This window comes from Apis mellifera, linkage group LG3 (genome assembly GCF_003254395.2).
Source record: "Apis mellifera strain DH4 linkage group LG3, Amel_HAv3.1, whole genome shotgun sequence".
Taxonomy (NCBI): Eukaryota; Metazoa; Arthropoda; class Insecta; order Hymenoptera; family Apidae; genus Apis; species Apis mellifera.
In genome coordinates, this window is record NC_037640.1 from 12,706,307 (window position 1) to 12,720,505 (window position 14,199).

The 14,199-nt window shown below is 35.2% G+C and overlaps 1 protein-coding gene and 1 long non-coding RNA gene across 2 annotated transcripts in view; one reads left to right on the forward strand and one right to left on the reverse strand.

Annotated features, from left to right (window-relative positions):
* The window catches only part of LOC552149 (aquaporin AQPAn.G), a 30,105-nt gene extending 19,842 nt beyond the window's left edge, over positions 1 to 10,263 (reverse strand). Inside the window, exons 1-2 of the mRNA XM_624528.6 lie at positions 10,114 to 10,263; positions 9,170 to 9,299 (exon numbers count right to left, since the gene is read on the reverse strand). Coding sequence (XP_624531.3) covers positions 9,170 to 9,299; positions 10,114 to 10,206 — 223 coding nt within the window. The 5' untranslated portion in view covers positions 10,207 to 10,263. The remainder of the gene's footprint in view (positions 1 to 9,169; positions 9,300 to 10,113) is intronic.
* An 889-nt stretch (positions 10,264 to 11,152) lies between these two features.
* LOC102656557 lies at positions 11,153 to 13,740 on the forward strand. Its single transcript, XR_411441.3, has 4 exons — positions 11,153 to 11,479; positions 12,061 to 12,300; positions 12,385 to 12,870; positions 12,937 to 13,740. It is a non-coding gene; the product is annotated as an uncharacterized LOC102656557 (long non-coding RNA).
* Positions 13,741 to 14,199: the final 459 nt, after the last annotated feature.

The window sequence follows — 14,199 nt, forward strand, 5'->3', positions numbered from 1 at the left end:
ATCCTCGACGTGACGTTGAAATTGTTCCATAAGAACGTTCCATAGGAAATTCATACGAGATTCATGGAAAAAACGCGATTTTCTCATCGACCGTGAAATCGTTCTTACATAAAATGACGATCTATCATTTTTAATTGAAAAAACATGAATTTTTCTCCTTTTTGAAATTGCGTTCAAGTTGGACGAAAGAAAAAAAAAGATCAGAATTATAATATTCGTCATCGATTTTCAATTCGATATCATCTTCTCGAAATTTCCAATTAAAATACGAAAAAAATTCCGTAGCGTACGAAAGATTACGATTGAAAATATTCGCTAAATTGTTGCCGATAATGCGAGATCCCATCACGTATGTTTGTTCCGCTGACATCATCGGGTGGAAAACAAGGTGATATCGAGATAATTACGACACCGCAGGGTCAACAGTGTGTATGTAAATACGTATCTAACGAAATACGGTATACGTTTTCGTTTCCCATTTTTATCAATGGTTATCTACGACCGAGCGTTGTTCTACACGGGATAGATAGAACTTGGTCGAATTCTTTCGTATTGCAAAAGTGTATGGCATCGCGTCGCTGCACGTCCCTCTACAGTAATTAAACGGTATTAATTGGGCCACTTGCGCAGTAGCCTCCTGTAAATAGATCCTTCGCGCACCTGCTGCTTTATCTACGTTACTCGATGCTACCAACCTTTTCCACGGTAATTTTCTATCTCACTGACACTCGCCTCGCAAAATTTATCTCGTTGCTCGTATAAAATTATTTAAAAAAAAAAAACGTTTTCTTCAACACGAAAAATGCAAATTTCCCGATCTAATTAGCGTGTATGAAAGCGCACGGTTGAAAAATATTTAGGTTTTTCGGGCGGTTATTTTAATTAGGTACCTTTAATTGGACTCGTGTACCGTGTACTGTTAACTATCAACAGCTAGAACACCTGTGTCCACTCGGATCGTTCGTAGACAAGCGAACGAATGAACGAGAAAAGGATCTCGCGATATCTGTACACAGTGATCCAAAAGCGTAATGTAAAATACACGAATTCGTTCGAGAGCGACAAAAACTGTGCTGCGAAGCACAATATTTACGATATAATAATTGAAATTATTATTAATCTTTTCAAGATAAGCTCGCCGTTTTAATTGTACGAAATGTCACATTACACTTTCATTCCTGAACCGCGCCTACGTCATTATTAATATTCGTGGCACAAGCATAAAATGTCAAAACGATGTACGAGAGATACGAGAGAGAGACGATTCTCGTTCGTCAGATGTTATCACGCGCGGCGAGAGAAGAAAGAGCATCGAGCATCGAGCCACACTCGAGCTCGAGCGATAAAATAACGAATCATGCAAATTAATCATCGAGAATTTGGCCGTGAACGGCCGTAAGCGAACGGGTAAACGATTTCAAAAGTGAGGAGATCTCGTAAAATAGACCGGATCTATTTCTCGGAGGAAGTTAAATGTCAAATTTCACGACCCTTGAGCGAACAATGAGCGAACGTGACCCGCGGCGTGTTTCGCAAACTCCGATGCCCCAGAAAGTAAAGAAGGGCCTCGGGGCTGTACTTGTAAGTTCGAAGAGCTCGTAGGGTAGAAATAAAAAAACTCATATACGGATTGTTTATTATTCGCGTTATTGCATTTTCCCGTGAATCGAATATAAAATCACCGAGAGAAAGGGAGTTAATTTATTATTTGAATACTAATTGAATTTGTTCGGATTGTTCGAAGTATATATCTATTGAACACGAGAGAATATTACCGGTGTAATTTGAAATGTAATGTGCATTACGCAAAATGCGTAATTTATACATTAAGTAATTGCCACATCAATCGATACCGCTTCACCGATGGTGAATAAATAAGGTTTGGATAATTGATACTGTATTTTCTACAATTTTCTGAACCTTTTATGGTTAGATTTCATTACATGCGAGGTGAACGATCCCTATGAACGAAATATCATTGGAACGTCTACTAGGGAAATATGCTAGTGGTTTTACTCGTGAGAATTGGTAAACAAATTTTCCTTGTTATATTTCACTTAGCTTTACGTACAGGAGAGTATCGATCTTTGATGTAACAATTGCTCAAATGGATTTATTTTGTTCTACTTATTGATTTTTTTTCACGTTAAAACACTTATTAACAAACTTATCGTCAATGATTAACCATTAGCATAACCTGATATATGTTTTTATACACGTTCGATATAACTCTTTCTATTCTATTCCTAACCTAAAAGTTTCTACACAAAAATTTGATATATTTTCCACCAATGTTTGCATCTTTCCAATAATTAACCATATATCTGATATATATTTTAATAAATCCTTTCTATTCGTCACTTATTTACACTTAACCTAAATCTCAAAGTTTCTGCACAAAAACATACTATTAATAGATTTTCCTTTTCACATCGAACAGAAAGATTACCGAGATCACCATCACCTTTTTGTTATTCGGAAACAAATTCACACGAATAAAACTGAGTTACTAGTACACTTATATTTCGCGAAAGAAATGGATAGAAATATTCGTAGGCACAACAGTCGCACGCAAATGTGTTTCATCATTCTATCCTCTCCGACTTTCCCTCTTTTTTGTACTTGTACAAAGTGCAACGTGTTCGATTGCGCGAGCATTCGATAACAGGCATTCGGGGAGAAATTAGTTTCGTTGAACTTGGAACGCAATGACAAAAGCAACGTAATCGTAAGCACTATTTTACAGCCGTGCAGCCTTCTTACTTTATGAACAGTATCTCGCCCGGTAATATCCGATAGTTTCTATTTTACCAACGTGGTGAACGTGAGCCCACGAAATTACCACCAATTATATCGCGATCATTCTTTTGCTCGCCGCTTGTAAAAAGCATGTTCCCGCGAAAACTTTCCTTTTTCAACAACCCGTGGCTGGAAACTGGCTACTGGAAAATTAAACGCGCCGGTTCTCAAACATTAAGATCCTCCTCGAGATTTTATTAATTATATTTGTATGGTAAAAGTTTTCGGCGTTAAGAACAGGCGGTGAAAGTTCTTCTTTTTGTTCTTAAACTTATTTTATTTCGCATTGTTCCCACACGCGCTGATTAATAGGATACTGCGCAGCGAAGAGAAGTGTTTTAGAAAAGCGATCGTGAGAGCGTTGTATTAATGTACAGCGTATATTAATGTATCTTATTCTCTTATCCGTGCAATAATTGAACCGTTTTTATTTTTTTTTTCGAAAGTGGTCTACAAGTCCATTTTTGGAAATTAACGATAGTTTTTAATCGGATATCCTCTTTTCATTTTATTGTAATCGCAAAATTAATAAATTGATAAAAAAAAGTTGAACTGTAAAATTATCGCAGGAATGTCTTTGTTGAAATAAATCCACTCGTAATAACGATGAGATTGAGAAATAAGATTGAAATATGAATAAATTTTCTTATTATTAGTTATCTTAACGAAGATAATTTACTTTTCATACTTGTTTATTTATTTATAAATTCATTATGATATAACTGAAATTATTTCTTAATAAACTCGATTATTCGTTTGCACTTAATTATATTTTACGTTAAAAGAATATATATCCAGAAAATCCAACTTCGATTAAAATAAAATTTAAATTTAAAAATTGTTTATATTTTTCATAATATGTTATTATCGAAATGTAAAATCCATTTATAGTTAAAAACTCGTTTATTTTCCTCAACATTGCATAATAAAATTTAACAAGTTTATAATTTTAAAAATTTTATTACCCGAATTAATTAACGTTTGCCAAATATTTTTAAATTGATTCCTTAAATAAATGATGATACAATGATGAAGTCTATGTTACATCGAATATCCAAATTAAAAAAAAGAAATAAAAAAATTAACAATTATTCGCCAAAAATATTCCTCATATCTCATTTCTCGTAATAATCGTTACGTAAATCTATTTCGATGAATTACATTTGAGAACCCATACAATTGCAATCGTTGATCACAATTGTAACCGAAATTGGCGCGCGATTTCTAGGTAAAAAAAAAAAAAAAAAAAAAAAGGAAGGAAAAAAAAAACAATTGTTTCTAGGAAGAAAATGAATGGAAAATAAGAATTTTCGCACTCCGTGAGAATTTGTTAAAAGAAGGAAAATTACTCGATGATACTACAAGCCCGCAACCGATGAGCCAGTTGAACGAACATGCCTGTTACGTGACGATAGTTTTAAACGAGCTTCTCGGTATATTTCTGCGATGACTCCATTTACACACGTCCACTTCTTTCCTCGATTCACACGAAGGGTTGTGAAGAGATTCGTTAAAAAATCCTTCGATATTTTTTTTTTTCAATTCGATTTAAAAGATTTATTAAAAAAAAAAAAAAAAAAGAACGTCCGTTTGTATATAGAGCACGTCATGTCATCGACTTGCGCAAACGGATTACTCAAATTAAAGGAGGGGTTAATTAAAGGAGTTAGTTAAAAAAAAGAAAAAAAAAAAATCGAATATTATCGACGAGTTTTCTCAGAATTACGAATCCGCCCGAGAGAGAGAGAGAGAGAAATGTATCAATTATCCTTGTGCGTATATATTTCGCGGTCCGATGATTTTATCGACGGAGAGAATCGTTAAGATCGGCAGGGCTGTATTACACCGAAGGGTGAAACCGCACGAGTGAGCAAAGCACGAGACCATGAAATCTCTGTTACGCTTTATTCGCTTATGTTGCGGTCCACCGTTGCGGGACGTCACCGTTAAAATATTCTTTAAACTGCTGCGCGTAATCGAAACCTGAAATTAAATATCCCCGACGCCGCAAAAGGCTGCAAAACGCCAAGGCTCTTTATGCCCGGGGCAATTTTCTCGAGCGGAAATTATGAATGTCAGTGCATAGAAAGGTTTGTATAATGGAATGCATATATGCGTACGAGGAGAGAAATGATGATGATGATGATGATTATGATGATGATGTCATAATCGAAACGAAAAAACGAACACGGAGGTGGAGTGGAAATATATTTTATTTTCTGGTAAGATAAATATTGTAATTTGTAATTTTAAGCGTTAAAGAGACGTACGTAGCAACGTACGTCGAAATGTATGATTAAGATGATAAACGACGGTGTCATTGTTTCAGAAAGATCACAAATTGTCGTTAAGTGTCTCTACATTTAACGTTACATTGTTCCAATTGATAAATATGCGCGGTCGATATTGCAGATGTACCGTAAATAAAATTTAGTTAGAAAAGTTTTATATCACGAGTGTATCGAATTACGAATTTCTTTTTATTTCGTAAAAATGTCGATAAGTAAAAATATTTCTAACGAGGAGATTATTATCGTGTAAGAGATAATCATAATAATCCTGGTGTATGCCACATTGTTTATTATCAATGACTCGATCTATCGAGAAATTCTCTTCTTCGCGTTTCTTGTTTAATTGATTAATAAATTAAATATATTGACGGTAATTATCCATACCTGTTCTTTGTTACGTGTAAGGAAATTAAACGGATACGCGTTTCTAAGAAGATCGTAAACTTTGATCGAACAGTTCGCTGCAGTTCGTTCGATCGAGAAAAAAGAGAGAATTTGCATGAAATTTATTTTATTATCTTAAAATGCTATAAATTTTGAAAACGTTCAATTGATTGATAAAATAAACTATAACCGAACGTACATTGGCTTGTTGCGCTGAACGTTGATTGATCCTCGTCACAGATATTCTTATCCACGTTGTAATTAAACGACTAATTATGCGACGGATGATTTTATTGGCTGAATTTCTTTCTATAATTCACGTTGCGTCGGATCGAGTAATATGTAATCGCGCGATATCTTTATACTTTTAAATTTTATTGAAAAACCACCTTATTCTTCCTCTGAATATTGTAAATGCGGTTTAACGATTGCGCACACTCGCGAAGGTTAAGGTTACGTATCGAAGTAGTGACAGGAAGGTTGCGTATTATGTAAACTTATTTGTTGTGTTGTTGTGAGAAAATCGTGAGAACAATGGATTCCTTCGATAGGAAACACCGATTAAACCGAGATTTCTCTTGAATGAAATAAACAAATTAATTACGAAATTATTACGCGTATTCTCATTCTTATAGGTTATGTGCGTTTTTCACTCGTGATTGTAACTCGAACGATTGTTTTAATTCGAAATGAATTTTTAAAACGTTTCATCGTGAATATCTGGTTTCTGAAAAAGATACGATGACACGAATGATTAATTCGACTTGTCGTATTTTTTTTCTTTTTTTTATAAATATCGAAAGTCAACATAACCGCTCTCCTCGTTTTTTTCCTCTTCGCGAAACGGACGAATCGTATGATTCACAGAGTGTGGTTTCCTTTTTTGCATCGGTGTTTCACGCGTGTCAGATAACGAACATCACGAAAACTACGAGACATCGACGCGAATTCGCATCGTGTAATTACGCGTTTCATCCGGTGGAGCCGGTTTGCAGCACGTGCTAAGTTTAATCAATCCAGTTAGGCCGAAAACTGGTCGTTATAACGATCGTTCGATCTCCGATATTTCCGAAGAAAATTACAGAAATTCGCTTTTCCTTTTTTCGATCTTTCCATTTTTCCTCGATTCTAGATCTATTAACCTGTAAAAAAAAATGTTTCCTTTTATAGCAATACAAGATTATAAAATCACGAGAGATTCAATAGTCATTGGAAAATTTGATTAAACACGTTATTTTCTTTTTTTTTTTCCTTGTTGTCCATCACTTGGCATAGACTGCATAGTCAATGTGCATCGGTATGCGGTTCAATTTTCATTCGGTATGCATTCCAAGTCGGATGCGCGCAAAAGAAACTCATTGCCGTACTAACATAATTCACATTCATTTTACAATTTACATTAGCAATATCTCCCTCCGTTAAGACACATGTGTATCATGATTATTGTGTTTTCAATTATTCATTCTCATTTTTTTTTCAATTATTCATTCGTTTTTTTTTTTTTTTTTTCCTTTCAATTCTTCGATAATGTCAAGCAAGTTTGTTATTACCTACGAGAGAGAGAAAGAGAGAGAGACTTTTCCCTAGGGTTATTCGCGTTACAAAATGCTTTTAAGCGTAATTACTTTATTACCACGACGAGAAAATATTCATTTTTAATCGAATTGGGAAAAAAATTAGATTACACGTATCGTATTTCGACTAGTCTCGAAATATTGAATTATTAAATGTACGCGTTTTACGAATAGAAATAAATTCACGATGAAAAAAAAAACGCGCCACATTTTTTTCAACGAGATAGAATTCTGAACTCGTCTCGGTGGATTTGTTTAGTACACGTAACACGTACTAGCCTTCTGTACCTGAGGGATTCGCACGATCAGGCTCGCGTGCGACTTGCAATCAAAGTCAAGGTGAAATCTGGAAATTTCCAAACACACTGCCGCTGAATCATACCAGTGTACCAGATCTCCGTTACACAGAGATCGGAGAGATCGTCTTGTCTCGAGAACATGACTTTCTATGATTATCGTTACATAAATTTATCGAAAAAGATCGACTTTTTTTCCCTCTATCCGTTTATTTTCTTCATTCCATCTTTTTTTTTCTATTTTCCAATTGTTTCTTATTTGGAAAACGTTCAAATTATATCGCGATATCTGGAAGAAAATTTCAAGCGAATTTGAACTTTTCTAATACATATAATATATATCGACATCGTACATTGTATATTTGTCCACTATCGTGAATTTGCACCTTATGTACAAACAAAAGCGAGTCGCGATCTATCGAGAATCCTTACAATTAATTTAGAATTAACGCTTGCTTCTCCGTCGATAAATTGAAAATCACTTTTACACAGTGTAATTATCGAAGTGACGGATTCATAGGTACTTTATAATTTTGATTAACGAGAGGAAAAGTTTTTGTTCTTTTGGATTAAAATTCAAGCGTAAAGAATATATTTACAAGCGTATAAAACAATGACAGGATCATTTATTATCGAGTAACAAGCTTCGTAATTATCATTCTAACCAAACAAACAAACGTATTCACACGTGGCGAGCATGGTGTTTTAATTATTTCTCGGATTATACCGAGAATTAGAGATATTGAACAATGTGGAAAATTTTTGCCAATTTATTCGTACGTAAGAGGACACGATGTATCAGCAAATTTCACGGTAATTGCATAATCACCTCTGTCGAAGGACTCGTCTAAACATATGTACGTATGTATATATATATATGAATTAATTACGTATCGAATAAACGGATAATGAATCACACTTTTTTTTTTTCCACTGGAAATGCATATTCCACCGATTTTACCGATACTCACGTTTGGTAAATTTCCAACCTCTTTACTTTATGTGAAAATGTCACGCACCGATATGGTAATAATTTATATTCCTTCAGAATGAATTTAATTATCATACAAGTGATTTAGTGAATCGTTTTTCAAAATATTATGCGTTAAATTATCTCACACGTGCAAAATATATTTATCAATGCTTCCAAAACCAGTCTTCTAAACTATTGTTGATCTTGAAATTGATGCGTCTCGAAATCGTGCGAATGTACTTTACATTAACGCCACCTTCATCATCAGACTTGTCTACAATACCGATAAGAATATTTTCTGCCCAGGATATAAAAGAATATATAGAGTTGCTTCCTTGTCAACAAACATCATTTAACGATGTTTAAAATTTTTAATATTCATCGAAAAGATATTGCATATAATCAAATTTCTAACAAATAATATGAAATGAAACCATTGAAAAGAGTGTAACGCGAATGATTGAAAAATTGTTATCATAGAAACGGATTATATATAATGCTTACGATTAAACCTAGATTATCGTTGATCGCTTTACATTAATCTTATCTTCATCGCGAGCTTTGTCTAATGATGGTTAAAATTTTTAATATTCATTCGATAATCGAAAAAAAAAAAATTCAGAATAAAAATTCCAAATTCTCGTTCCCTTTATCACGTAATTTTTTAACATTTTCCTTCGATCGTATCAAGCATTATATCCGCTTTGAATTAAAAAATCGTTCAAATTCCTGAAAACGCAAATGACATAATAACAATATGAAGGGATGACTTCAGCGAGTGTAAAACTTCAGCGAATGACTCAAAAATTACAATAAGGTTACCATGGGAACGGGATTAGAATCAGTGCTCACGATTAAATCTATCCTGAACGTCCTCGTCATCCTTTACGCTCGCTGACGCGTGGCGCTGCGATCTCTCCGTTTCACCGACTCCTTCCGGAAATACGGTCGAGACATTCATAACACCGGTCGATTTGTAAAACTGAAAAAAAGAAGAACAGCACAAAATCCTCGAATAATTGTAATAATATTTTTTTTTATTTATCGATCGAAATCCTCGATTTATGATAAATCGGTTGGATGGATTCTTATTCATTCTTTCGTTATGAATAATTTAATAAACGAACGAATACGATTTACATACGTTCATGATTATTTTTCTCGATCCGTGTGATACGATTAATATAATAAATTCACGTGACGTATATTCGCGTAGGAACACGTTCGCGGTGTCACTGTCGTCCGATCCTCGGTTTCATCTTGTTTCCGATTCTTATTAGCGGTTATAAATAATTCCACGCTTAAATTCGATCTATTAGCACGCTTGTTGATAACACGTTAGCGGCAATTTCCTATATACGATATTTGTCAAAGGACTCGCCGGTGTTGGCGCAGTTTAAAAATAGTAGTAAAGCAAATACAAGGGGGGGCGGGAAAACAAAGCGGATAAAATCGATTTCTTATCTTATTAAAATTTTTAATCGAGAGATCGATTCTCCACGATTTTTTTTTTTACTGAAGAATAAACAATTTTTATTATTATTATTATTATTCAATTCGTATTAAATTTTTATTTATTCGAAATCCTCTCTTTAGAGATTATTACTCTCATCTTTCATATAAAATTCTTCGAGAGAATTGCTCGTCGAAATATCGATAATTTCGAGTGTCTTCTTCCCTCGAAATCGATGTATAAAAAATAAAAAAATAAAAAGCCTCTTTGAAACAACGTTCAATTCACGGATCGTGAAATTCACGCGAACAAGAAACGTGCACGCACGAAAAGTCTCACTCACAGGATATTCACGCGGGAAACGCTTGGGCTGTATATTCAAAAACTCGTGCCAAAGATGCAGATAGGAGGGCCGATCGCTCACTGACCGTTGCATCCCCCCTGCCGGCCCGCGACACAGGTCCCCCGATTCCCTTGTAACCGTCGTAACCAACCATAAACCTCCGCCGCCGCTGCGCACTCCGCTCCGCCAACGTCGCAACTTTCGCGCGGTGGCAAAGATCGCGCCCTCAGCGAAATCCGCGGGTTCACGCTCGAGCGAGATTCTACGTTCGGCTACGAGCTGGTGTGTACAACACGGCTCTACTATCCGCCGAGATGTTTGGCGTGTGGTTGGCGTGACCGATAACCGAAGATCTTGTCGATTGCACGCCCTTGAAAGCAGTGGAACAACGCGAAACAATTGCGTGACGCAAAGAATGGTCAACTGGAAACGCGATCGATTGCTTCGCGATAATTTCGATCTACATTTACCGATCGAGCCCCTGTTCCTATCCTTGCTAAATACAGTCGGACTTTTGTTACCGTTACTTTTTCCTTATTCGAAATTCCTCTTCTTCGTAAATGTGTGTGTTATATGTATAAATGACCGTTTTGTGAAGAGGGGAAAAAAAGAAAAGAAGAAGAAAAATGCGAAAGCGGAACGAGGAGGAAAACAAGACGGATCGTTATTCGTTATTCGTTTATCGCTCCATTTGTTTTATCGCTTTATGAAACGGAGTTTTTTATTGGAGTAGAGTCCGCTTTGTTCCTACTCTACTGTTGCAGATCCATTCTCTCGAGATTATACATTAATTATATATATATATACACGCTTTTGTTAGACTGATTTGGTAAGGACTCGGTGATAAGAGTTTGAAGGTCGACTATTACCGCGACTTCCGGTCATCGCCTGCAGCGTTAAAGATCTCGCCGACCGATACACTGGTATTTGCATGCGCGCATAGTCGAAAATGTTTCGTCGAAAAGATGGTTCCTTCAGAAATGTTAAAATGCTCTGTAGATTTCACTTTGTATTTCTCTGTTCTAGAACTCGTAAAAAAAAAAAAAAAAGGAAAAGGAAAAAGCAAAAAAACGATGTGTTTTTTTATTCGTGTTTGACGCGAATCAATTCTGACCAACGTTGCCCCATATATATATATATATATACATCCATCGTATCTGCCGCTAACCGATATTGCAACGCGACGATGAGCTCGCGTGCAGATAAAACAGCGACAATTAGCATACGTAAGGTCAGTCGATGGATTATTCGACGAGAAAGAGGCGCGATGGAACGTCACACCTGCAGTGTGTCTTGGACGTCTCGCCTCGTCGTTGGCGATATGCACGAAATAGAGCCTGCCCTGCTATTCGAATAAAAATCTCTGGTAAATCTATTTATTTATCTGTTCGCTTATCCTCGAAAATGAATGAATCTCGTTGCTTTCGTGAATTGTCGTAAAAAAATTATATCGAGTGGCTCAAAGGAAATACGAGAATAATTAATTAATTAATTCCTTACTCGTGATTCAAGATCGATACAGAGAAATTTGCATCACGTATATTATTTACATTACGAAACATGTGAACGATCGCGACTATGCAATATCCAGTCTGATATCGACGTATATTCACTTTACATTCACGGTATTGTTATTACTATTATTATTTCCTGTATTGTAATTACGATATACTATATAAGAGATGCACGGGTAGGATAACGAAATTGCGAATGTGGAGAAAATTGTGAATGTTTTGTGTCGGAATATCTTCTCGCGTTATCTGCACACTTTTGATCGGTGTAAATTAACTAGATGACATAACCTCTACTGCTCGAACGACAACTTCGCTTCCAGACGAATTACCGACATATGATAAATCATGTGTACATACGTATACATGTATATACACGCGTAGTTCGCTCTAATTAAATTCTGTGACGTTCAGCAACGTTCCGTTTCTTTTCAAGGTGGAATCGCCTTGGCCGAAGATTAATGAACCTGCGCCTACTTTTAAAGCGGGGCTTTGCCAAGGCCGGCACGGAAGGTGTTCCATTCCATTCAGCGAATGAAGCGCGTAAACGGCTCTCTAAATCGAGAGCCAAAACCATTAGATTAGAGGGCGTGTTTAAGGCGAGGCGGCTGCTTTTCATTACGCTTCTCGCACTTTTGCCTGACGTGCAACAGAATCGAGGCAACAAATTTCGCGTGTACACGCTCTTCTCTTATTTAAAGATAAATCTTATTTTATTATTATTATTATTTTCTTTTATCCTTTCCCTCTTTCTTTTCAGGCAATTCGATCGAAAATTCTCGTTCTCGGTTTCTCGACAAGAGAGAAGGACAGAGTTATATGTATTGTTGTCTGTGAAAGAGGGAGGGAAAAAGAACGAGTCTTTCGAGGAGAAGATAATCGAGAGAGGAATTGTTATCAGTCTACCACTTTGTTCCTTGGAAAAACAAGATGAACCAATTGACATTGTTGAAGAGTTTATTGAATTTATTATTTGAGCTCTTTATGAAAATATTAAAAAATTTTTTTCCTTTAGATTAGATATTTGAGTATCATATCATTTTTCTCTTGTTCCAGACCAGATCTGCGAAATATCGTCGACGACCTTGATCTTTTACCGTCGATCTAAAAACAAAAATCTATAAGAAATTGCGTGCGGAAAGGAAGAGAAGTCAAATGAATTTATTCGAAAAGAGAGAGAGAGAGAGAAAATAATAATTTGTTAATTAACAAATTGTTACGAAAGGGATAATTATAAAAGAGAAAAGTAATTTTGAAATTGGATTAAAAAATATATATACATATATATTTATCTATAATCTTCTTTTTATAGCAAAACCACTCAAGTTTATTAACATATAACACTGCGAGTTAATCTCGTTAAGAAAGTTGATATATGGACGAATTAAATCATTCTCAAGAGAATCCGGCGGAGGCGTTTACGTTTAGAAATGCAAATTGACCGATTCGATCAATTTGTAACATTAAACGATTCATCCTCTGTACAATTATTATTTTTGTATCCGATCGCGATTAAGCGGGTTGTGTTGGCTGCGTTGCGAAAGGGGGAACTCGGTAAAAATACTGCGAAACACGTGACAATCAAGTATTCCGAGGATTCTCGATGATTTCTTTGCTTTCTATCATTGCGCTTGCGCAATGGATATATTCACGCTTGACATTGTTACGTGGCAACGTTCATACGGATGGCTTGCACGCGAAAACCGTTAAATTTGTGTGACCAATCATTGTGCACGTCCGACTGAATGTTAAGAAAGAATGGTGAACAAATAAGGGGGTAAATGCAACGACTTGTCAATCAGGATCGTAATACGGTAGCATAGAGAAAGATCGTTGCATACAAATCGCACTTATTCAAAAATAGCGTGGAAATGTTTCGTTGAACGAGTCGGCGAAGTTTGCCGACAAACTTCTCGAACGCGATTTATTTACGAAGGAAATATCGCGAAAAGGGACTAGAATATTTTTTACAGAAACAGTTGTTCAAATTTTTAATATAATTGTATTAAGATACCTTTGAGTCGAAATTCATGGTTCTTTTATTTCCTTCGGAAAAAGTAGAATCGATCGAATCGAAATTGAGGTTAGGTCGAAACAAAATATTACGAAGGAAGTCAAAAACATTTTTATAAAGACAGTTTATCAAAATTTTTAATGTAATTACATTAAAACATTATTGAATCGACTTATAGTTTTTTATTTTACAAATTTTTTTTATTCTTCATAAAAATTCAAAGGATCGAATTGAACTTGAGGTTAGGTCGAAACAAAATATTACGAAAGGAGACAAAACGTTCTTATAGAAAATCTTATACGAGTTTTAATATAATTATATTAAGATATAATTATCTTTGACATTAACTTGTAGTTTTTTATTTTACGAATTTTTATGTTCATTCGTGAAAATTTGAAGGATCGAATCGAAGTTGAGGTTAAATCGAAACAAAATATTACGAAAAGAATCAAGAATATTTTTATAGAAATAGTTGATCAAAATTTTTAACATAATTACATTAAGACAATCTTTGAATCGACTTATAGTTTTTTATTTTACGAATTTTTCTGATCCTTCGTA